The 26,507-nt window shown below is 39.1% G+C and overlaps 1 protein-coding gene and 1 long non-coding RNA gene across 4 annotated transcripts in view; one reads left to right on the forward strand and one right to left on the reverse strand.

Annotated features, from left to right (window-relative positions):
- LOC128623070 (xylosyl- and glucuronyltransferase LARGE1) overlaps positions 1-26,507 on the reverse strand; it is an 81,867-nt gene that overhangs the window by 49,855 nt on the left and 5,505 nt on the right. The window contains exons 2-3 of the mRNA XM_053649938.1: positions 21,759-21,950; positions 1,614-1,906 (exon numbers count right to left, since the gene is read on the reverse strand). Coding sequence (XP_053505913.1) covers positions 1,614-1,906; positions 21,759-21,864 — 399 coding nt within the window. The 5' untranslated portion in view covers positions 21,865-21,950. The remainder of the gene's footprint in view (positions 1-1,613; positions 1,907-21,758; positions 21,951-26,507) is intronic.
- LOC128623073 (uncharacterized) lies at positions 8,482-13,846 on the forward strand. Of its 3 annotated transcripts, none has more exons than XR_008388521.1 (4): positions 8,482-11,562; positions 11,909-12,369; positions 12,485-12,544; positions 13,520-13,846. It is a non-coding gene; the product is annotated as an uncharacterized LOC128623073 (long non-coding RNA). The 3 variants fall into 3 exon arrangements; XR_008388522.1 differs by having other exon boundaries at positions 8,482-9,564; positions 9,735-12,369; XR_008388520.1 differs by having other exon boundaries at positions 8,482-12,369.

The raw sequence follows: 26,507 nt of genomic DNA on the forward strand, positions 1-26,507 counted from the left end.
TTCTACCCACACCCAGGGAGTCACTTATCACTTCTGTATTCTCTTTGGTTTTTTTTCTTCTGTTGCATCCGTCAGCCACGTTATGACTTTGTCTGAACCCATATCCTCGTTATGTCTCCTGCCTCAAGAAACTGCACTCAAGGAATAATTTACAACCACCAACTTACAACAAATTACTCAGCTGTTCAATATTTGGACAATGACTGGCTCAGCTTTGGCACATGAGCAGCCTCCAGAGATTCAATACTGTGGGTGACACCCAAGAATAGCAATAGCCTTGGAGACGCGGCTTATATCAATTTAATAGCTAGGCAGTGCCATTAATTGTTAACATGGCGTTAACTGTGGTGTCAAACAAAAGGTCAAAAGAAACTTGTCAACACAATCATCAACTGCTGACACTTGACTGCTTTGATTACTAAGGCAAGGAAGAGAAGCGCCAAGACTCTAATGAGACTCTTTACAAATGTCTGTTACTGTGTCCAAGACTAAGCCCTATTCAATCTATAGTGCGCTATTTTCTGGGGCTGCTATTTTGTTCTTTTAATCTTGCAATGTACTGTCAAGACATATTGTACAATCATTGGGCTTCACAAAACCGAACTCAATATTCCCGCCAGCTTAACAAATGTTTTGGTAACTCCGATTTTCTTCAAACTCACATGCTTATGTTGATAAATGCCAATCACCCATAAGTTACCAAGCACATTCACGGCACAGCTAATTTACATTATTTTACATTAATTTACATTAAGTGACAACCACAAAACTCCATTAAAAGGCAAACCACAGAGAGCTGAACGACAAACCATCTGCTAATAGCAGGTTGTAGTAAATCCTCCAGTAATGCAGCTCAGCCACTGCAGCGTGTCGCCAACCATAGAGCTTTCTGTAAGCAGACATTTATTAACAGTTATGGAAGATGTCTCCAGTGACCGCGGTTTGTAATGGTCAGTAAGTTTTCTGCCATGTGAAAGTCTTCAGGACAGAGGAGTTTGCGCTTTGCGGTTTCTCTGCTACATGACAAGCTGCATTTTTTGTGAGGGAAAAAGTGTTTTGGGATTTGCTCTTGTAATAAAATGGGCTACATCGCACCACCCCATTGTTGATTATTTCTCTAGAACAGCACAACCTGTCGTGTTTTATCCCTTACAAATTACACAGCAGACTAAACATTTTGCTAAGTACCATTTCTTATTGTAACCAGAGAGACACACTAACTCTTTCTCCATTTATAGGGAGCCATTTCTTATGCCCTAACTGAATGGTAAGTCATATTTGTTTTGGTGTGATTTGAGCCATGTCAACTCATTACTAGAAATGTTTTGGCTTAAATGCAATGTGGCTCGTTACCTAAAATGAAATCGAATGTAAATGTATATTAAAGTACTGTGAAGTATTAATGAATACTGTTTCATAATTACCAATTAGTTGATTGATATAAATAAATAAGAAACTGACCATTATTCTTGGTCAAGCTATTTCTAAATTCCTGGTTAACTCTGAATATCTTGAGTGAATAGCTTGAGCAAAGGTTACGACTATGCAATCATGTTATTCAGCAGTCTCATTGATGCTTGAAGAATAGGATTATTTTTCACCCTCATTCCTACCTCACATTTGTCTACAGCAGGTTGCTGGACACAGCTGGAGCCGTTGACTTTAGAGTGCGCTTTCTGAGCTTCAATATCACCGGTACCCTCTTCAGTGGAATGAAGCTGGGACTGGTTGCCATGGTGTCCGCTGCTGTGGTGAAGGGAATGCTGGTTGCCGTGGGTAGGACTCCTGGGCAGCTGGCTAATCTCTCTTCTGAGCGCTCGGTTTTCTTCTTCTACCTCACGAACCCGTAGCTCCAGGGCCAGTGTGGAGGATTGAGGCTCCAGTGGAGACAGAGGCAGTGGCTTCACTAAGGATGAGAAGACGGAGTCAGCCTACAGCTACATTTGACATCAGTAAAAGCAACAGAGACCCAGTCATTCCATGTGGGAACATGTCACTCAATTCTTATTGAGATTGTATGCAATTTAAATAGGCCTGGTAAATTTATGGTGTGGGTTGTCAGACATCCTCTGGGTTTTGGCGCGCTGACATATTTTAGCTCCTTCTTGTCTGCAGTTTTTAGGTCCCAATAAACTTTATTTTTAGCAGGGCTTGGATTAAGATGAAATGGAAGAGATACGTATGATGTGCTTTTTCTGCATCACTTTTCCAGCACAGATTTGCAAGCTATGGTGTTGCTAAATAAACACAGTCAAAAATATGTACTAGGACAATTTCCCCAGAGATATTACAATGAAGGTCTAACATACGTTTCCTTAGAGACACACGGAGCTGAAAACTGCATCTTGATTCACTTAAAACAAGATAACTATAAACCAAAAAAATAAAAATCAATTTTAAACACGAGTTAAAAGAGTTATATGTATTTATATCGTGGCACTACTGAATTCTCGAATCTGATTGGTCAGAAGCTTTTCATTAATTTTCAATAACAGTGGCTGTAAGTCAAATCACAGGTTTCTATTAATACACTCCTTCTAAAATACGTTATCATTTCTATACGAGCAACTCATTCACAGGGACAATGGATGCCCCACATTACCTAAGCCTGATAATAATAAACATATAAAAACGTTATTTAACAAAGAATAATCTTGATATGGTGAAGCTTTCTGTAAGAAGACATTTATTAACAGTTATGGAAGATGTCTCCAGTGACAACGGTTTGTAATGGTCAGTAAGTTTTCTGCCATGTGAAAGTCTTCAGGGCAGAGGAGTTTGCGCTTTGCAGTTTCTCTGCTACATGACAAGCTGCATTTTTTTTTGTGAGGGAATAAGTGTTTATAGCTGTTATAAACACAAGTGATGACAGGAACTAATTTATCTCACAGACAATCCACAACAATACAAGCTATTTGCAGAAGGATATGTGCAAATTTTGGAGTAACATATGCTGCCATCCAGAGCAGGACAACACCAAACCACATTCTGCCCGGATTACAAGTGCATGGTTGCATAAGCAGAGAGTGCGGGTGCTAGCATGGCCTGCCTGCAGTCCTGACCTGTCTCCGATTAAGAATATGTGGCGCATTATGAAGCGCAAAATAAGGCAAGAAAGGCCCTGTACAGTTCCACAGCTGAAGAAATGCATAATGGATGAATGGGGCAAAATTCCGCTTGCTAAACTTAACCAACTGGTGTCTTCAGCGCCCAAACGCTTAATAAGTGTTGTTAAAAGAAAAGGTGATGTTACATAGTGGTAAATAGTCAACTGTCCCAACTTTTTTGTTTTTTTGCAGTCATCAGATTTGAACCGAGTGTATATTTTCAAAAATAAATTAAATTCACAAAGTACATAAAATAATGTGTTAATAATGTGTTTTCAATATAGTACAGGGTGAATTGAATTTTCAAATGACTCTTTTTGTGTCTTTTTGCATTTTCCATACTGAATTGGGGTTGTAATAAATTAATAAACAGAGTTGAGTAGTGATGCGATACATTTACTTCGATATATTTACTGGAGTAACTTTTTGAAAAAAAAGTACTTTTAAGAGTAAGTTTAACATATATAATATTATATAATTATACACATAATTATACTCTTACTCAAGTAAATTTTTAATCACAGAAATGTACTTTTATTTCTCTACATTCAGTGCCGTTCCTCCGTTACTGTCGAATATTAACGAATAAGTAGTTTTAATAATTAGTTTATAATCACGTATAACGAGGTTTGTCTCGCGATACGTTGCAGTGGTCTGAATGCGGACGCAACAACCACTCACCTTTTTTCTTTTTTTTTTAATTAAGTGGCTCAGTCCTGCAAGATAATGGCTAAAGAGGGGGAAGAAGCGAGCGAGGCAGGACACACACACACACACACACACACACACACACACACACACACACACACTTTCTCTTCTGTTCCATAGTCTGTTCTTTTGTTGTTTAAATGCAGATGCTGGCAAGTTTGTGTTGTTAACATGTGAAAATAAAGACTGTTGGGAAAATGATTGTTTTTTTAGGGTGCGTGTGAGGTTCTGTGTTATTGTACACATCACCGGACTGGGATAACCTGCTTCATCTTGAACACATGTTTTATATCATATAAACAGAACAGACAGACTTTCGAGGAGAGGTGTGGCTTAAAGTTCTCCATGTAGTCCGAGATTCAGGATTTTCCCTTCATTTTAATCAGAGCCAAGGTAAATAATAATTTGCTACTTCAGTAATCTTCTCATTGAATACTTTATTACTCTTACTCAAGAACTTATTAACATTATCACACCACCCCATTGTTGATTATTTTATCTATAACAGCACAACCTCTTGTGTTTTATTATTAATAATAATAATAACACCAGCAGCATTTGCTATACACCCAGAAGAGACAAACTGGACACAACATTAGTGATGTGTCACCTTAATGAGGGATCTGGGCTAATTCAGAGACCTATAATGGATGGTTCAGAAGCATGGCTAACAAAAGTAACACCAATTAAAAGGTTAGTCTCAGTAGAGACTCTTCAAACTTTTCTGAGTGCAGCGTGGCTCAAATGGGAGTTCCAATTAGCAGTCAGGACAGTGTGGTGATGTACGGTATGACTTGAGCAGCACAAATGTCAATTTTCTGGCTACTGACTAGACAAACAATACTGAACACAGAACTAAACTAAACATTATTGTGTACAAAAGCCAGAAAAGACCAAAACTGCAGCTCATAAGCTACTGTGAGAAGTTCTACATAAGAGATCTATGGAAAAGATCTTTTATATAACCATGTGACGCACAAATGTGTATTTATCAGACAGGGTTCTAATCTCCCTTCTGTCTGAGATGGGATGAGGGAATCTGAGTCATAAAATGACTGTCTTTATATCAAGCTGACTCAAACATCAACAAACGTTATACTTTGCCTAGCAAAAAACTGTCACATGAGTTACTATCGACAGCATCCTTGGTCCATTTCAGTCCTGCAGTGCCATCAAAAAAAAAAAAAAAAAAAAGAACATGGTTTAGCACTAGCATAACTGACTCACACAGTGTATGATGCCACAGTTATTAGCGGAGTTGATCTGGATGTTGTAAAGCATGAAAACAACCTGTTTTTCTTCCCACTTTGTAAAATAGCCGGATATAAAATAAATCTAGTAGGACAAAGCTGTTTGTTGCTCGTCATGTAAAGCAGGACACAAACCCTTGAAGAACCATAAAGTAAGGCTATGTTTTAAGTCCTGTTTTAACATTGTCTACTTCATTAGTTAACAACAATAAGATTAGTTGTGGAAGTAGAATATGATATTGAAAGAATTTCTAGGAACAAGAAGGGCTAATGGAAACTATTTAACTGTATGCACTATTAGGCCTTGATGGTAACATTAATTAAAATGTTTAAACATATCTAAAATATGTTTAATCATGTATATAATATGAAAACCTTGTAATGTTAAGAAAAAGACTTAAGAACTCACATGGGCTTATTTCTGCTAAGAACGTACATGTCCTATGAACGTACATAGTCTCCCATGTCTACCGTATCTATGCGGCATTAACTTTTCTTTTTTTCAATATATATTTGTAGGTCTCTACACTAGGTGCGATCTGGAGTCAATTATTATTGTCTCCCAATTCTCCCTGATCATACAACATCTACCAACCGGGGAGGGTAAATGTGTTTCCTCCAAGACACCCGACAACAGCATCTTTTGTGCTCACGCTGTGTCACAGGGCAGCGAGACACTCAGAGGAAAGCATATCTAACCTCTTCCGCATACATGACTCATAGACGCCCACAATTGGCTAGTGTCGCTGTGATTGACAGGGGTGAGAGAGTATGGCATCCCTCCCACCCACAGAGCTCAGCTCCCTTGGCAACAGGTCACAGTGACATCAGTAAAATTCAAAGTAGTGGTCTCTAGACAATAGGGCATAACATACTCTTTCCTGCTGTGTCACTCAGGGGCCCTGGTGTCACACTGAGAGATGTGAGCCCAGGCGCCCTGCACTGTGGTGCGTGCAGAAAATTGGTGGGCGCTATGCTATGGGTCTGGTGTGAATTCTAGATATAGTGAGAATTTTGAGTAGTAGCATACTACAGGCTGTTTGAAGTAAATCTTCACAAGTTATCACGGGCTGAATGAAACGAGACAGTGGAACGTGTTTGGTCTTCGACACCTGTGCTATTTTCTCAGCCCTGGTCCAGTGTACCACTGCCTTGCACATGATGGTGTTCCTCCTTCATTAACTTAGCCTACTCAACCAAAGGCTTGTGAATTAGCTGCTGCATCAGTGAAGTTGCACTGGCAACGTTAATAAAGGGAAAGGAAACCACAAAAAGTACCAGAAAGAGGTACTCCAGCACTCAGACTGAGAAACAGTCCTACAAAGCAATGTGTGGATGGCACAGCACCTCTGCTCTACCCTAGGCTGGGCTTTATTTGCTGAAGGGATTGTGGGTTTAATCCTACTGAACTGGCAGTTCTGTCACATAAAAACATTTGTTCAGAAGCTGTGGTATCTGCTGGACAACATCTGCACTCGAGTCAAAGCCATTTAATTGAATGCAACTTTAAAATCCCTTCTCTATGAGATTAAGTGTATTAAAAATACAATAAAGCATTTTTCATTCATTGTAGTATCTATTGAGTAAAGTCAGTCCGATGTCAAAATTAATAACACTGCCAAATATACGTTGTTTTGGAATTTTGTATGTTTCATCTCTTCAAGGCGTGTTTTTTCCTCTCTAAAAGAATCTATAAAAATCTTCCTGTTTAGAAAAAAAAATAAACAAAAAAAACCTCAAATGTACCATATACATGTTGATATGTTGTACAATTCACAATAACGTACCAGGATTTGAATTGATTTCACAGCAATTATCAAAGACAACTGAGCAACACTGCTGCAGCCTAATTGTTGTGCTTTCCAGGTAAAAGTAGTCTAGTCTAAACTGAAATAGTACTGGCAAGAGCAAGTACTGGCCTAGAACATGGCATATCCAAAATGTAATTTTAAGGCTGTCAGACCAGAACGTGCATGAAACATGAAGCATTTGATTCACAGCTCATTGACACTTATAGCACACTTGCCTGTACAGTATTTTATTTACCAGAGCTGAGTGCTTGGTGCTTTTACATACTTTCACCCACATCAGCGCCTTACATGTGATAACTCTCTTTAATCTCCAAACTCCCATGAACCTGAACAATTCCATTATGTACATCATCCACCCGAAACAAAGCTTTCTAGATTACAGCAAAATATGATAAAGGCTGCTGACAGCTCTATTGCTCTGTCTGTCATCTGAAATGTTTCAGTGATGGAAGATGGTGTAGAAAATAGGGATACACAGAGCCCACTATCATCAGATACTGATCCTATATTCATAGTCTCTAAAAGAAATAAACGAGATGACTTTCTGCCAGCTTCTGCTGCCAAGTTTTGACAAACAGAGACGCAAAAGAGGTTGGGTCTCTGTATCACTATGCGTTTTTGTTTTTTTTTAAATAGCAAGAGGATGATGGTAAAGGAGGACAATATGGTGGCTGAAAGAAATCAGCAGGATTTTCTAGTTTCTGCAACTAAAGACTATTTTAAATCACCCAAAACTCCTATATTTATATTCATTCAAATTCATATACTGATCTCATTTTGATCATTTTTTATGAAAACAATAAGCTTACAGAGTAAATGCCTCAACCGAAAAATATTCAGTAGAATAGCCGACGTGTACTTCCCTTTGTACTTCGACTCTGTTCATACTGAAATGTATTGCAGTGGGCATGTGTTCCTATTTGGATTCAAGAAAGACTGATTTCTAGACTGAAACATGTAGAAGCAACTAAAAAACAGTCAATAATTAAAAAATAAAACTTTAAAAATAAAACTAAAGAGCTGTTTGCCTGTTTTTTCCATTTTTCATTTCAAAACAAACAAACAAAAAAGAACGTATTGTATACACACCCAGTTGTGCACTTGTGCCATGTCAGTCAACATAACAAGTTCGAAAACTACGTCAAACACGTCTCCATGAGCAAGTGAACATTTCAGATATTTTGATGTTCTGAAACTCTCTCAACATTTGGTGTATCTGAAACTGCTGCATATGAATTAAGAGTAAGGCAGGTACCAAACAACCTTTTCTGCATGCACAACATTTACGAATTTTCAGCAGGTACAAGTTTCAGGGGAGATCATACCAATCAATTAGTATGCAGCAAACCTGACTAATCTTAAAGTCACACACTGTCTGTCTGACTAGATGTGGGCTTTGGCTTCATCTCTGCATGATTCGAAAAATATATAACATATATAACATATATACACACACGTGTGTGTATATATATATATATATATATATATATATATATATATATATATATATATATATATATATATATATATATAAACACATGTGAATTCAGATGGATTAAACATTCTGTTTTCTTTCCATAAATGTCACGCTGGATTTAGCGAAAGTGAGGTTAAAAATGTGCCCCATATTATTTATAAGTAAGTAATGCAACAACACAATGGTCAAACTGATAAAAGCCCCAATTGGAAGCCAGTATAAGGATATTTATAAGGATATCCTTACAAGGACATAAGGTTTCGGCCATTACATGATCTTCAAACAAGAACTGGAGAATACGGTAGACAATATCGTAAACCGTGATAAAAATGTTTTGATATAAAATATTACAATCAACACATGCATACTATCATGTGCTATGACAAAGCTTTCTGATTTGAAATCAGAGTTAAATAAACCAAATAAACAAACAAACATGCTATAATCCGTCTAAAAGAAGCCAAAGTAAACTGCCAATCTGCTATGTTTGGTTTGGCTAGTGCACCAGAAAATATGTGCTTTTTAGTGACTTAAAAAGCCCCCCACCACCACCAAAGTCCACCTCCCTGGACTGAAAAGCCAGACTAAATTCACACCCTTGTGATATTTCAAAGGCCCCCCTTTGGTGTGAGCTGGTGTGAGCAGCATGAAAGACAGTGGATGTCTAAGACAACGCGCAGCATTAATGAGATCAGCAGAGGAGCCAAGAGTCAGCTATTAGCACACGATACTGCTGCAATGCATTTGAACAGTCAGATCCATTGAACCAGCCAAAGTCCTACTGCGTCAGTTTGCAATATCCACTCAATCACTCCCAACATCTACACGTTTTCTCTACTCAATGATATGAGGAGCAAACAAAGACTTGGCTCGGTGATAGGGCATCACCATGGAAACAGGCAAACAGAGTGCATACTAAAATGAATGCTGGCTGCTGTGAGCTCCAGAGCCAGCATGGGGGAGCAAAGCTCCAGTAGAGACCCAGACAGTGACTCTGATGAGGACAAGGAGACAGAAATGACCTTAAAGAAACTGCATGTAACTTTGGGGGATTTGGAGAGCTTTGTAGTGGAAATATGTTGCAGGAACATTACACATCACAACAGTGTTCTGTAATCGCTTATGCTGCACACAATTCCTCATACGCTAATCTGATGATAAAGAGCAGCAACTTAATAAGCATTCATAGAGCATTCAAGTACTCCAAGGAGGTAACGATCTCCTATAGTTTTTGTAAAAGTCTGCTTAGTATTGCAGAAATGTAATGAAAATGAAAAGTGTAATGAGAGTTGCAATGGAAAAGATCAATTAATAGGTAGTCAGCTGCGTTGGCAAACAATAATTAATACGAAATAATTGCTATCAATTGATTGACTTTCAGCAGACATGAGCATGCTCAGGAGCACAGCCAAATGCAATGTTAGGGAACTAGCTGGCTAGACAACAGCAGTCAAGATATGACAAGGCCGAGTGGCCTTCTTACAAGAGAAGCCTGCATGGACGAGTAGGTTGCATGGACGAGTAGGTCTGCAACATGTGCAGAGAATGATAATTCATCATTCAACACTACAAGGAACTTCTCAAAGGAGGCAATAAGTCTAAGACGTGAGCATGCATTTTCAAAATCAGCAGCCTGGGTATCTGAAGCCCTGTTTAGATTTATTAACCTCCAATATTAACATCCGTCTCAGGTATATGAGTGCGAACAGTACCAAATGCATCTTGTGATCCAATCACTCAGAGCACTTGTGGAGGTCTACTGGGATGCATTACATTTACAGTGTGAACAGCAATGTGTCCCTGACAACATCAAAAGACCACCGAACCACCAGGGTTGCCAGGTTTGTGGTTTGTCTAGCCACTCTGCTGATACATAAAACAAGTTGAATTTTTTTTGTCCACAACTTGGATATTTTGCTTCCATTATATTTATTTAATCTTAAATTTAGGCCTGTATTCTGAATGTGCATACCGACCATGCAAGTCTAATTCCTCTACTCACTCTCATGGCTATTCTTTATTTATGACTATATTTTACCTCTGTCAAATAACAACCCTACTCAACCCTTTCATCCATAAATTATTTATATGCATATCCATATTCTTCTAGATTTTTTTTTCTTGCTTAAAACTGCATAACTCTGTCTAAATATTATTTATGTTTAAAAAAGTAAATGGATTGTCCATGAGTAAAAAAGGCAAAAACAGTATGGCTGAAATAATAATACTTTTTTAAAAATTTTTTTATTCTTTTTTAAATCTTCAAATGTACAACTTTCTTCTTTACATTCTGGTTTAAAATACGTAATGTTCAAGACAAAAATATTAGAAATGATCCTTTCTGAACACTTCAAAAACTAGTTTAAAATAAAGTTTAAAAAAAAAGGATATAAAATGAAACAAAACAAAAAAAGCAAATTCTAGTTGATTCGTACAGTCTGGCACAGTATAAATGTTTCTTAAAAGCCTTAAATTGACTGTCCATTAGTTTGGACAGTATGTGTGAAAGGGTTGAGAAATTGGTGCGTTTGTGATACTGCTTCATTAAAAATATAAGCCATTGATGTTTTTCCCCGATTTAGTCATTTGCCAGTTCCCACCCACTAGCTAGCTCTCTCCTATTGCACAACAGCTAGTACATGAAGCCAGCCACTGCATATTTTTTTAACTCCTGCTCATGTTATGTCACAGAGCAGCTGAACACACTCAGAAGAACATGCTAGCTGCCCTCTTCCACACACGAGCTTGCGGATGCCCCTGATTGATTAGCGTTACTCTAATTGACAGGAGAGAGAGAGTAATGCCTCCCAATCAGAGAGCACGGCCAGTTTTGCTCTTTTGGAATTGTGGATAGCTATGGCATCAGCAAAACACTGTTCTGTTGCACCATACAGGAGCCCATAATGCTACTTTTAAATATTACAACTCGTTTTTCAATGATAACATGACGTTGGGCTACAAAAACTGCGTAGGGTCAGAGAGAAAGATAAACACCAGGTCTGAATGGCTATCCATCATGGCTGTCCACTTGTGATCAAATGATGGAGACATTTGTTAATATCAAGTGTGAACAGGGCCTGAGGTTGGGAAGGAAAGGACTGGTGCAGTATCATCAGCATAACTGTAAGAGGAAAGGCACAATACATCCTTAAGGTACAGATGAAGGAAAAACTATAGGACCAAGGACTGAAACCTTGCAGAAAATAAAGGTAGAGATGGAGAGAGGCCAAATAGTGCAAATGTAATGTGGTATAGATTATGTGATATCCCCCAGTTTCTAATTTCACAAGTTGTAGGCCCTACCTGGGGTTGATTCCTGTAGACTACACTTTGAGTAGGGCTTAGATTAAAGACAAAATTATATACTGCTGTTTCAGTACAGATAAAAACACAGCAAGAGCCAAGAGAAGTAAGGCCAACTTCAGTATGGCAACTAAAAGTGGACAAAATCTAAATAGTTGCATTTTCTCTACAAATATAATATTAATGAACTAGAAATGAAAGATTAGGAGACAGGCAGTGCAGAATGTTTAATATCAACTTTTTTTTTTTTAGGAACCTGCTCACTAGTGACACAAGTGGTCTGCTGGAGGCAAATTTGTCACCTTCTCTCGGTGTGTGAAACGGAGAGTTAGCAGAGCACAGCGTGGCTGGAGTGGGATTTCCAATTAGCAGTCAAGACAGTGTGGTGATATAGCATGCCTTGAGTAACACAAATTTTATTCCCTTACTGTTGAAAAAAACGAGTTATAAATACCAGAATACTAAAATGAAAAACACCTGCATGTGATTGTGTGTAAAAGAGCAAAAAAGTAAGAAAAAGGGGACAAAAAAAAAGACAGCTCCCATAGAAAGTGAGGACTATGTGAGTCATTTTGAACACTATAACTGTGCGACAGTGTGAATGTGAACCTGAGGAAATGTACCGTTTTAAGAAAACAATGAGGTACTTTTGAATTTAATGGCTGCAACACGTCTCAAAAAGGTTGGGACGGGGGCAACAAAAGGCTGGAAAAGTACGTGCTACTCTAGAGGATTTCACACTGCAATCTGCACCCACACCTTTCGATAAAGATGATATCCTAGACAACAAGATGCCGTGTATTTTATGCTGTAAATCTTTCATTCGAGGTTGGCTGTCGATGGAGGGCTACAGGGTCATCAATGGGAGGCATCTAATGTGTCTGAATGGTAGGCTTATAATTAAATTTAAATATTACTAAACTTAATCAAATGATATGACTTACTCTTACTGATGCAGAAGCCTCAACAGTGTATAAGACAGAATCATGTCCTCAGTCAGAGATACTGTAGCAAGGCATTTTGGCCATAAGTTGGTACGCTCCTCTGAAAAGTACTTGTCACACGACCCTGAACTTCCACCACTTCCGAATGAATAAGCATCAAATATTTTTTCTCAACTAAGTGATAGTTGGCAAAAGGAACAGCTTGTGGGAAGACACACAGCCAAAAACGACCAATGTTTGCTGCGAACAAGCTGCTACTGTAGAGCAATACCCTCTCCTGGGAGCAGGACATATATATTCTATATATTTAACTCTACAAAAACAAAAGGATGAATTGTCAAAAAAAATCTCCCTGGAAGTTACAAACTATACAATTAACACAATATCTCCAAATATATTTTTTCTAGATATGTATGCAATCATATTTGTGTCAGTAACACTAAGGTTCATGTGTAAAAAGATCAGAATTTTTTATTTCAAGGACACTTGATTCATAGAGAATTTCTATTTTAACAAATCTAAACAGGTGGCAGGATAAAGCTGTTGGTTGTCCACATCTACCCTGTGGGTATGTGGGCACTACCAAAGGCCCACTAACAATGTGGGCATAACAAAGTAGCTGTGCTTTATCTACTGAATGGATTCTGGGCTTAAACCTGTTAGACTGGCAGGAGCTGTGTGCAGTAAAATATTCTGATAGTGGTTGTGACCTCTGCAATAATCACTTCACAATAATAATAAAAAACATTGAAAATGCAAGCCAATGATTTCATTCATTCGAGCAGGTTGAGAAAACGCAGCCTTGTGGCAATGCATAATAGTCTTGTCACATTTACATTTATTTACATTTCCATTTACAGCATTTGGCAGACGCTCTTATCCAGAGCAACTAAACTTTCTCATTTATATGTCTGAGCAGTTGAGGTTTAAGGGCCTTGCTCAAGGGCCCAACAGTGGCAGCTTGGTGGTGCTGGGGTTTGAACTCACGACCTTCTGAGCAGTAGACCAACGTCTTGTTTTGGGATTTCGTATGCTTCAACTCTTCACAAATTTCCAAATGTAAACAGACAAGAAGATAGCTCCACTCCAGTGCAGATAACGGCCTCCGTAATCAATGGTGTATGAAAAACTCAATTTATTTCAAAGCTGTAGGACCAGAACCTGCATTTAATATTTCCTTGTTGCATCTGATAACACCCATGAAACTAGAATTTTAGATTTAGTGAAGCGTTGGACTCTTGACTCGTTGCCAGTGATGTTCACACTTATATCACACTCACATGTAGGGTATTTTATTTGCAAGAGTTGAGTGCTTGGTGCACCGACGCAGACTTTTGAAATAAGTTCTCTAGATCATCTCAAAAATACAATAAAGGCTGCTGACAGATATATTGTTCTGTCTGTCAGCTGAAATATTTCAGTGTTGGAAGATGGTGGAGAAAAGATCCTTGTTGGTACCTAAATCAGCTTGGGGTGGTGGGGTTATATGAGAAGGTTTTAAGTAAACTTTTGAAACATTCCATTTTTTAAAATGCTTGAAATATGTGACAGTGAGCTCACTTTGACAAAACTAGCTGAAAACTCTAAATATCAGAAATATCTGAATTAAGAATAAATTTTAGTCAGTGATATTTTGAAAGGCCTCCCTAGGGCACACGATTGTGAGTTGCCCAGCAGTCGATGAGCAGCGTGACAGACTCAGCAGTGAATATCTAAGAGAACGCGCAGCATTAATGAGATCAGCAGTGGAGCCAAGAGTCAGCTATTAGCATACGATACTGCTGCAACCCATTTGAACAGTCAGATCCATTGAATCAACCATGTTCCTACTGTGTCAGTTTGCAATGTCCAATCAATCACTCCAACACCTTCATGTTCTCTCTATTCAATGATACAAAAAAAAAACAAAAATGTAACAATAAGGCATCGCTATGGAAACGGCAAAACAGAGCGCAATCTAAAACGAAGGAAGCAGAGATTCGGCCTTGATTTGCCTCTGGCCAGAATAGTAAATATTCATGAGGTGAATGCAAATGAGAAAGGAGAGATCTCTGTTGTCACAGCCAGCTATAAGAAGTGTGATTTGACTCAAACAGGTCAAAGGTTTTTTGTCTGTGCTCATAGAGAAACTGGAATTAATCTTGGAACTGTAAGCTGGGGGCAGAAACTATATCATAATTAAAAAAAAACTGAGAACCTGAAGCCTTCAAGGAAGATTCAGCAGGTCAAAGTGCGCTCTGACATCAGTGCATATAAATACCCTCATCACTTTTCCTTCTATTATCTGGTGATATGATCAACAGCTATATTTGCACTGCATTTGGCAAAAAATAAAAACATGATGAATCAGATGAATCTGAATTAAATGTCTATAATTAATTAAATAAAATAATAATCTCAAAGAAAACCTCTCAATTCTATCTTTGCATATATTCTGCATATCCCGGGCACAATGAGCAACACTACAGTGAAGAAAACTGTGGGGAAAAAGTTGTACACCTGCATATTTATACAGCCTTCCAATCAGCCAATCAGAAAAACATCTGGCAGAAGCACAATGCAAAAGAAGCCAAGCAGATTCAGGTCAAGAGCTTCATTTAATGTTCACATCAAATATCAGAATGAGGAAAACATGTAATCTCAACTGCTGATCTTCATGCTCAACAGTCTCTAGAGTTTACACTGAATAATGCTACAAACAAACACAACAACAACAACAACAACAACAAAAACATCCAAAACATCCAATGAGCAACAGTTCTGTGGACGGAAACACCTTGTTGGTTAGAGGAGAATGGCCAGACTGCTTTGAGCTGACAGGAAGGTTATGGTAACCACTCTTTACAACCATGGTGAGCAGAAAAGCATACCAGAACAAACAACATGTGTAACCTTGAGGCAGATAAGCTACAACAGCAGAAGACCACATTGGGTTCCAAATCTGTCAGACAAGAACAGGAATCTGAGGCTACTGTTGGCACAAACACACCAAAACTGGACAGTTGAAGATTGGAGAAAGAAGAGGGATTGTTATGGCTGCTACTGAGATGGCCGGTGAACATATCTGTCTGGTCAAACTCATTCTTGTAACATTTGTATTGCTGTCAGCTTCTGAATAGTTCTGCATTTGGATTCTGTTACCTGTCAAATATATAAATGTACAGCATTTCCTTAACCTTTAAGAGTTGTTTTTGCCCTCTGGCAATTGCTGTAAACTTGCAGTATAAAGTAAAGCTAGGTAGTAGGTATTTGTTAAAACCTAACTGTGTTATGTCTGTTTTCCCATGTGCCTGGTTGCTGTGAAGTTACAGTACTTTGCCACTGACCCATGAGGCAAAATCACATGAGATATGCTAATCACGGTAGCTGTACATGCAAGAACTGTCTGCAGAAATCTTTACTGAAGGATTCAGTGTAAAACTGTAACATATGAAAACATATGTCAAATAGATCTAAATATTCTGCTACTGAATGTGTCTATATCTCAAGCTATACATAATATACACTGTAGTGAGGTACACTACTTTTCACTTAGCCGCTAGCTAACAAAAAAAATATCATACTCTAGGGCAGTAGTTCTCAAAGTGGGCTGCGAGGACCCCCAGGGGCCTGTGAAGTATAGTCAGGGGGTCCATGATTTAAAAAAAATAATTGTTAGGGGTGTAATTCACAAACCATCATTATCAAAGTATTTCTTATTAAGGTATTAGTTATTAATCTATTTGACTAATCACTTTAAATGGCAATTTCCTATTTAAATGGGAATTAAAATGGGATTAATCCATTAGCCTTACAAATAATGTCAACTGTTCTGTAGGTGGAAAATTCAGGAATAAAAGGCTCCAATAAAGAGCCAGAATATGACCGTACACATTTGAATAATGACCTTAATATCTGAAAAGTTCATAAAATAAACCTGCACTGAGGGGTCCATCAATTTTATTTACAGCGAAAGGGGTCCTTGGCTGCAAAAAGTCTGAGAACCCCTGTTCTAAATCATATTAATCTCCAAAACATTCTGTAAATCCTAAATAATAAATTATTTGTTTTGTTTCAAATGAACAAAACAAATTAGGATCAATGCTAATAGCATGAGGACAATTAGGGCATTCAAATAATTTACTTAAAATGTTTTTTTTAATTAAAAATTTCAAAGTGGCCTCAGCATTTAAAATGTACAATTATGGCTTTTGGTAGATGCCCTTAACCAGAGCGACTTACAGAAGTACTTTGAAGTCTCTATCGCTAAATACATCCTGATTCTGGTTCACTAGATTATGGACTAAGAATACCTCCAGTCTACAAAACCCTGATTAATAACTTTGTTATTATTAAATGTTCTGGATTCACACATGCAAATGAAAAAATATCATGATATTTGAAGTATTTTAGTGATTATACTTCAAGGTAAAGTGTAATTAGTGTATGGGGAAGTCAAAAATACTGGTTTTCTCAGTGTTGTAGAAAGGTTTTAAGTTATTTATCGGAAACACACACACAAGTTATGTTGCACATGAAAATCATTAACCAATCATGGAATCGCTCTACAGCCCCTAGAGGTGGTCTGGCTAGTGGTAACCGAGGATCTGACTAAGGGTGGCCTAGGGTCTGGTTAGAGGTGGCCTAGGGTCTGGCTAGAGGTAACGGAGAGTTATGGGTAGAGGTGGCCTAGGGTCTGACTAGAGGTGGCCTAGGGTCTGACTAGAGGTGGCCTAGGGTCTGGCTAGAGGTGGCTTAGGGTCTGGCTAGAGGTGGCCTAGGGTCTGGCTAGAGGTGGCCTAGGGTCTGACTAGAGGTGGCCTAGGGTCTGGCTAGAGGTGGCCTAGGGTCTGACTAGAGGTGGCCTAGGGTCTGGCTAGAGGTGGCCTAGGGTCTGACTAGAGGTAACGGAGAGTTATGGCTAGAGGTGGCCTAGGGTCTGACTAGAGGTGGCCTAGGGTTTGACTAGAGGTGGAAGAGGGTCTGACTAGAGGTGGCCTAGAGTCTGGCTAGAGGTGGCCTAGGGTCTGGCTAGAGGTGGCCTAGGGTCTGGCTAGAGGTGGCCTAGGGTCTGGCTAGAGGTGGCCTAGGGTCTGACTAGAGGTGGCCTAGGGTCTGACTAGAGGTGGCCTAGGGTCTGACTAGAGGTGACCTAGGGTCTGACTACAAGTGGCCTAGGGTCTGGCTAGAGGTGACCTAGGGTCTGACTAGAGGTGGCCTAGGGTCTGGCTAGAGGTGGCCTAGGGTCTGGCTAGAGGTGGCCTAGAGTCTGGCTAGAGGTGGCCTAGGGTCTGGCTAGAGGTGGCCTAGGGTCTGACTAGAGGTGGCCTAGGGTCTGACTAGAGATGGCCTAGGGTCTGACTAGAGGTGACTTAGGGTCTGACTAGAGGTGGCCTAGGGTCTGACTAGAGGTGGCCTAGGGTCTGGCTAGAGGTAACGGAGAGTTATGGCTAGAGGTGGCCTAGGGTCTGACTAGAGGTGGCCTAGGGTTTGACTAGAGGTGGAAGAGGGTCTGGCTAGAGGTGGCCTAGGGTCTGGCTAGAGATGGCCTAGGGTCTAACTAGAGGTGGCTTAGGGTCTGGCTAGAGGTGGCCTAGGGTCTGACTAGAGGTGGCCTAGGGTCTGACTAGAGGTGGCCTAGGGTCTGACTAGAGGTGGCTTAGGGTCTGACTAGAGGTGGCCTAGGGTCTGGCTAGAGGTGGCCTAGGGTCTGACTAGAGGTGACCTAGGGTCTAACTAGAGGTGGCTTAGGGTCTGGCTAGAGGTGGCCTAGGGTCTGACTAGAGGTGGCCTAGGGTCTGACTAGAGGTGGCCTAGGGTCTGACTAGAGGTGGCTTAGGGTCTGACTAGAGGTGGCCTAGGGTCTGGCTAGAGGTGGCCTAGGGTCTGGCTAGAGGTGGCTTAGGGTCTGGCTAGAGGTGGCTTAGGGTCTGGCTAGAGGTAACGGAGAGTTATGGCTAGAGGTGGCCTAGGGTCTGACTAGAGGTGGCCTAGGGTCTGACTAGAGGTGGCCTAGGGTCTGACTAGAGATGGCCTAGGGTCTGACTAGAGGTGACTTAGGGTCTGACTAGAGGTGGCCTAGGGTCTGACTAGAGGTGGCCTAGGGTCTGACTAGAGGTAACGGAGAGTTATGGCTAGAGGTGGCCTAGGGTCTGACTAGAGGTGGCCTAGGGTTTGACTAGAGGTGGAAGAGGGTCTGGCTAGAGGTGGAAGAGGGTCTGGCTAGAGGTGGCCTAGGGTCTGGTTAGAGGTGGCCTAGGGTCTGGCTAGAGGTAACGGAGAGTTATAGCTAGAGGTGGCCTAGGGTCTGACTAGAGGTGGCCTAGGGTCTGACTAGGAGTGGCTCAGTGGTTGAGGCATTGGACTGCTGATGAGACAGAGGCCCCACACTACCAAGCTGCCACTGCTGTGCCCTTGAGCTGATTCCTTAAAGAGTCAGCTAAATGAGTAAAATATAAAATGCAGTGACTGGAAGGTTGTAAGTTAAAATCCCGAGGCTGCAGCAGCTTTTGTTGAGTCTTTAAGGAAATCCTCCACAACTGTTCCTCATTCTCATCAGTTGTAAGTTCTTTTTGATTCAGACTAAATGTAAATGTAAAAAAGCCATTTCAAGTGACAACCAGATAAAGGCCTACGATCCTGAAAAAAATAAACCAAAAGTTTCTATATATAAAATAAAGTGCTCATTTGCATCGTACTTACTGCAGCGCAAATGCAGATGCATGAGTTGGAGTGGCACTACATTTGTCTTACTTGACATCAATTAACTTTGCAAAGCTGCATTCGAGAGTCATTGAGAATGCATTTACGCTATACTGAGCAAATGGAGCTTTTGCAGTGTGTTTCAGAGAGATTAGTTTTCTGACCATCACCTGAAAAATAATTCCTAAAGGATTGAGACAGCGCGAAAACAATAATTTACTAAATATTGCAGGTTATGTCCTGTTGTGCTGTTATAATATATATATATATATATATATATATATATATATATATATACATACATACACACACACACACACACACACACACACACACACACACACACACACACACATTATATCTTGATCTGATGAGACCAAGATAAACTTATTTGGTTCAGATGGTGTCAAGCGTATGTGGCGAGAGATACAGGGGCTGCCGGCACTGGGGAGATACAGTTCATTGAGGGAACCATGAATGCCAACATGTACTGTGACATACTGAAGCTGAGCATGATCCCCTCCCTTCGGAGACTGGGCCACAGGGCAGTATTCCAGCATGATAACAACCCTAAACACACCTCCAGGACCACCACTGCCTTGCTAAAGAAGCTGAGGGTGAAGGTGATGGACTGGCCAAGCATGTCTCCAGACCTAAACCCTATTGAGCATCTGTGGAGCATCCTCAAACGGAAGGTGGAGGAGCACAAGGTCTCTACCATCCACCAGCTCCGTGATGTCGTCATGGAGGAGTGGAAGAGGACTCCAGTGGCAACCTGTGAAGCTCTGGTGAACTCCATGACCAAGAGGGTTAAGGCAGTGCTAGAAAATAATGGTGGCCACACAAAATATTGACACTTTGGCCCAATTTGGGCCCAATTTAAAAAACTTTCTTTTTTAACAATAGACACTAAATTTCTTCATTTAAAATTTACATCTTGCTATGCTATATAGTTTTGGAAACCTTGCAACATATTGTAATGGCACTTTGTTTGGGTGCGATTTTAAATATAATCATCATAATTAGAGAGACAGGACTCCCTTAGAAGAAAGAGTCAGTGCAAATAAATACAAAGTTAATCTGACTAATCACCTTTATCATATGATGAAACATTTCTGTCCTGATCAGAGTGGGCTCTTCTAGGGTGACCCCACCCCGATCAACTGTGCATGAGGGCTCTGAATGGTTTAATGAGTGTTAATGATGTAAATCATACACAGTGTCTTTTTCAGTCACTAGATGGCAAACCAAATTGAACACCTATGGGAGATCGTCTTGTTAGACAGCGCTCTCCAGCTCCAACATCAAAACACTAACTGAGGGAATATGGTCTGGAAGAATGGTGTTCATCCCTCTAGTACATTTCCAGAGACATGTAGAATCTCTGCCAAGGCTCATTTTGGCAACTTGAAATGTCTCAACACCTTACTAAGCCACTTTATACTGGGTTTTCCTTTAAACTGTACATTCTACTTTCTAAATTTCTAAAAACTTTTAAAACTCCTAAACCAAAAGTGACACATCGTGAAAGTCAATTTAAGATGTGGCCATTACACAAAGCACTATTTAAGATGTTCAAGTTCACTGAGCCAAAATCAGAAGCTTAATAAATAATTCACATAACTAATAATGTGGCGGCAGAGAATTTTCTCTTTGGGCCACAAAGTCATTAAAACCTACTGGACTAAATCATTTGGAGGAAGTAATCAATTTCAACCAGGGTACAGTGACTCAATTCATCATTCTGTGAAAATAAACAGCCAAAATGAGTCAGTGATGAACCTTGATGTCATTTTCCAATGAGGTGAAAGAGATGCATTAGGACGGAGGGTACGTGTATGTTTCAAGTAGTGCAGAGTTTGTGCGTGAGTAAAAAATCACTTAGACAACTGAAGCGACTCCACTGATGTGATTCACTGGATTATTTCTGCTGTATCAAGTGTTTACAGCAATCAATCTGACAAAGGCACATTTTTGCATTTTGCAGTCATATTAATGCATTAAGCAGAGCCAAAAAAAAAAAAAAATCCTGGCTTGTAAACTTTTAAGTCCCTTTCTGCATTTTAAGCTATTATCATAGCTTATGTTGTTGTGGTATTCTAAAATACTATTGTCACACTTATTTTTCATACAAAAAGAACATGATGTCTCATTATCTCTGTGGGCCAGAAAATTAATGGCTCAAAATGATGCTTCCTTTTTTTTGCCACCTTTTATTGACAGCACTTAGAATAAGTCTATACTGCACTACTGCAATACTGTAGCAGGTAAAGCCAATTATTTCCCTTGTTAATGGCTTGTGGATCAGATGACACAATGTCCAATTTCTCTAAAAGCAATTTAACTCGAAGTCAATTTGCAATTAATGGAAATCATTTCTGCTGCTTATCTGTTGCTTTCGTGCCGAGACCTCCTCTGGCCTACCCCTGTCTTGCATTTGTAGGGAATTAGTATTAGTATTAATATAGATGTATTACCTGTGACGTTTACAGCAGACAGATATAGCCAGGTGAGTGCTGGAATAAAAAGCAAGGCGACAGATGCAGCCAGGAACTTCCTGCGCCCACGACACATTCCCAGCATCCTCTGGGGCCCGAGAGGAGGCGTTCAGGAGGCTGAGAGACCTCTGTGTAGGCAGTATATGCTCACCAGGTGGTGCCTGGCACTGTCTAAAAAGAAACAGAGGGTTATTGAAGGCTCCAAAGAAAAAGCTTTACTGTCAAAGTAGAATGTCACACTGAAGTATTAAGGAGGCAAAAAGACTTTAATAGCACGGGAGTTTAAGCAAAGGCAGAGGAAATATAGTGTTGTGGAGTATTCAATTCTTCTGCGCTGTAATGTTAAATTAATCACGATTCATCGATTTAAACAGTAAAGTCTGATGTTCAGTAAATGTAGTTTATAAGAAGACAAGTTCTTCAATAGGCAATTGTCTTTTTTTCTTCACTCTGTTTTGTGATCACTTCATTTGACTGGTGAGGACCGGCACTGAGAGCACAAGTGCAGGCAGCACAAAAACAACAGTAACGATTTGGGGTTTGACACGGCTGCACCACATAACTGCGAGATGAGTCTTACAATGCCAATAAGTGATCTATATTACTGTTAGAGTAAAATATCCTGGCCCAGCTTAACTGCAGGAGAAGGGGTCTTCTGTGTTCTGCTCTAGTTTTGAATAGTGACTGAAGCCAAGGCTATAGAAAAGATGGAAGAGAATGTGTTACAGTGAAGGAAAAGGAGAGAACATGAAAGAAAGAAAGAAAGAAAGAAACAGAAAAGACATGTGAGGAAAGGTTGATGAATTGATGGAACATTAATGAAATTTATTTTTTTTTTTGACATTTGCAGCAGTATTAGTACTACTAGTAGTACTAATAGTACTAATGTAACATGAATAGGAACCAATGAACACTGTATACACCATTGAAATTGTGATCATGGGGTGATGCTTGAAATATTTGATTTGTAATTGGGCTTTTGAAAGGGACTACATTGAAACTAAAATTATCATCATCATCATCATCATCATTAAATTGAAGAATCGTGCAAAAAAAAGAATGTGCTGCTGGATCAAGTGCTATTTTAAAAGCTGTTAAATAATGAGGATGGAAACCATATTGTTAAATGAAGACAAATTTGCAATGAAAATTGTGATAATTATGCTGCATTTAACTCGAGGTCGCAACTTGTAATTCCCAACCTCAAATCAGTAAAAGCCGAAGAAACATTATTCCTACTTGTTAACTTGAGGTGGTCCGCTCAACAATGAGTCCCTTCCCTGTTTATGAAGCGACATCAAATCAACATAAGTATTTGCTTTAGCTCAATTAACATAGACATATTCGCTTGTTAAATCTAAAACATTGAAAATACAGAGGAAAATTTACTTCACTCATCACAGTTAACTAGCTAGATTTTTGCTAACAAAAGATGAACATGAGTGCATCGGACGTGATGAGGCCGAAAGTGGCGCAATTCCAACTGGCAAATTATGACTTATGAGGTGAGCTGAATGTAGCATTACAATTAAGAGTGTTCATGCAGCAATATATAGGCAATACACTAGACTCTTAATAATTTTTTTTTTAAATTATTGTCATTGTCTCAATTAAAGAAAGAAAGAATAAATAAACTAGACTAAACTCAATTATTTATGATCACAATATTCAGTGTGACTTAACAGTACAAACACAAATCAAAGTAGTCTACTGTATGAAGTATTTTTCCAGAATAGCATTAAGCTATTGGTCTAACTATTTTAGATTTGCTCATGACAGTATACTACCATGCCAAATTACACGCAAGAATGTGTGTGTGTGTGTAACAAAATAATAAATATCAACTTGTGATATGGTGAATTAATTATCATGCTTTGCACCTGTGATCTATAATAAAGTTATTTAAATCTTTAAAACTAAGTCATCACATTCATTTTAGATGAATTTTTAGTGTGAAGCCCTATCACCATGGCAACATCACCAGTCCTTATTTTCCCTGGAAAATCTCACAGCTTGCCAAACTGAAACAGTGTCAGAATACGTGAGAAACTGTAACCATCTCTGTCCCTCTCTCACTACGCTGCTTTCCCCTAATAAAAACAGGTCCAATAGCTCTATATAAAGTATACTGTTCCTTAAAGTCACCATTATGATCAAACACACTGTTGTAGGAGGTGAGAGACAATCTCACACTGTAGCCAAACCTGTGCTGAGCAACTCACTGACGTTTACACATGTCCAATTCAGAGATGTTGCCTCATATTTACCTTTTTTTTTTTTTTTTTTGGTAAACTTGGAATTTTACCAAACACATTAAAGCTGATTTGTACTTCTGCAAGTGGATCTTCTTTATGCGTCTTAAGCGTATCTGCACCCTAGCACAGAGAGAGGGTTTATGGGTAAACAAAATATCAAGAATTCATTATGTGACTCTGCCGTGCTGTGTACCAAATAAAAGCTGTATAGTCAATAACGCTGGGATGGGGACAAGACTCAGACAAACAAGTGTCCAAACAAGAATTAGTGCAAAGGCAAAATGGAGCAGTTTAAGATGTGCTTGGCAGAATAGCCCTACTGAAAAAAAATCACAATAGAAACCATCATAGAAATTCTAATGGTTTCCCCTACAAATACCTTTACAAACCATAAGCTAACCATTAAAACCATTACCATTATTAGCCCTTAATTGTATCCACTAGACATAACATACCACCAATAGAAGGCAACAAATTACCAGCTGAGATGCACAGCGACCATCAAAGTTTCCATTAAAACTAATTCAATTCCCATTACAAATTCTGTGAGAATTTCTATTGGAGTTTTTTTCCAGCAGGTTATGTTGGCCCACGCTATACATTGGTCCAACATTTGCAAACGAGCACTTTTCATAATAATCCTGCTAATGTTATGCCAGTGTTGGCAAGGAGGAACTAAAAGAGGCTGAAAGGTAGTGTGTCTGCCCTGGTGGTCCAATGGACAAAATTACATTTGCCCAGCAGAATGGCTGATGCTGGCCAAACATCAGTTTGCATATATTTAACAATAACATAATAATTAAACATAAGTATGTTATGTAAAAAAAATAAAATAAAATAAAATAATAATAATTAAAAAAAGGGGGGGGGGGGGTTTAGAAAAAGGGTTACAATTACATTTTTGGTCTCTTTACACAGACCAAGAGAAAATCTGAACAGTTTCACTGCTGTTCTGCTAACGTGTTGGTTTTGCCTGAGTAAGTCTCTCTCAAAGGTCAGGAGTCAGTCTATATTTACAGTCCATCATTGGGCACTATATAATTAGGTGCCATTTCACCCCAAAATCAATTCACAATAAAAACATCACGCCTGGATTATTGTTCCATGATTGCATACTGATAAAATCAAGTGGCTTTAACAGGGAAATCAATACATCACTCTGCTTGTTTATGGCAACATCTCAGATCGTTTAAAGCCAGCATTGGGAAAGATAATGGCATCTATAACTTCTGCAGGCTGAAACAATAAAAAAAAAAGTGTGCATATACACTGCAATTTGTAGATACACAATGTATACATCCTGACATTCTACACTGAGCCTTTAAGCAGTTCTGGAAAAATTAGAGGAAAACTGATATTTTCCCCACAATGTATTAAACTTAAGGTCAGAGCTACAGATGAACAGTCCAGACACAGAAAGTTTCTTATATAAGGCATTTGTCAATATACGGTGCATTCAGAAATTGGAGGCAACCAAATGCAGGGTTCTAGCTTCCCACCACCAAGTTGAGTTATGACAGGAACGGTCATAGTGGCAACAGTAAAACAGCAGTAAAACATCATTGATTATGACAAGTGTTTAAATTAATGTTGTTTCTTTGTCTGATCTACCATTTGGTTGACCAGCTAACTCTGGCTCCAACAAAATTAATGATGAAATGATAAAGGGTTTTTAAATTTCATAATATGATGAACAAAAAATTCAAAGTAAAGCAAACAGAAAAAATCTTTACCGTGGTTTTTTTGTCCATTTTTGAGCACAAATATGGCTAAATAGGAGCTAAACAAAAGGTCAGAACTAGTCATGGAAGGACTTCCAGGGACAACTCATTTGGATTTGATGCTTGACAACATGATTTAAATTTTTATTGTTTTTTAAGCATTTGTCTGTGTGTATGGCATTGTGTGGTATGATACGCATAACCAGTGAGCAGTGAACAGCGCTGCTAGTCCCAACCAAAGTACATTTCCACATTTCCCATAAAGACTTTTTGGTGAGTAAGTTTTATACCAAATATTCACAAATACACATACACAATGCAAATATTATGGAAATGAGAGGCTGAAAGTCAAACAGAAATACTACCTCACTGTATTACTGGTAAATGAAACCCAGGAAGTAGTAAATGCAGTTTACCTGAAATTTGATAATTTCATGAAATTTCATGAAATGAAATTTCATGAAAAGAGGTGTATAATTTATAGACAGATTTCCTTCAATACATTGGTTCTTAGAGCACATAAAATACAACTCTCTCTCTCTCAGAGTGTAAGTTTGTATACAAGTCTCATTCAACTAAGCTAAACTTTGTGATAAGTGTCTGGCTACTTCCACTTATTCATACTATTGTGTTGAGTGGTGCTGTGTGTGTCCCCCTGGGGTCCCTGACTGGACCTTATTCTTTACATTTAAATCACACTGGATAAAAATGTCTGTTCACACAGAATGAGAGACAGATAGAGATAGTTAAAG

Source organism: Ictalurus furcatus, chromosome 19, assembly GCF_023375685.1.
Source record: "Ictalurus furcatus strain D&B chromosome 19, Billie_1.0, whole genome shotgun sequence".
Taxonomy (NCBI): Eukaryota; Metazoa; Chordata; class Actinopteri; order Siluriformes; family Ictaluridae; genus Ictalurus; species Ictalurus furcatus.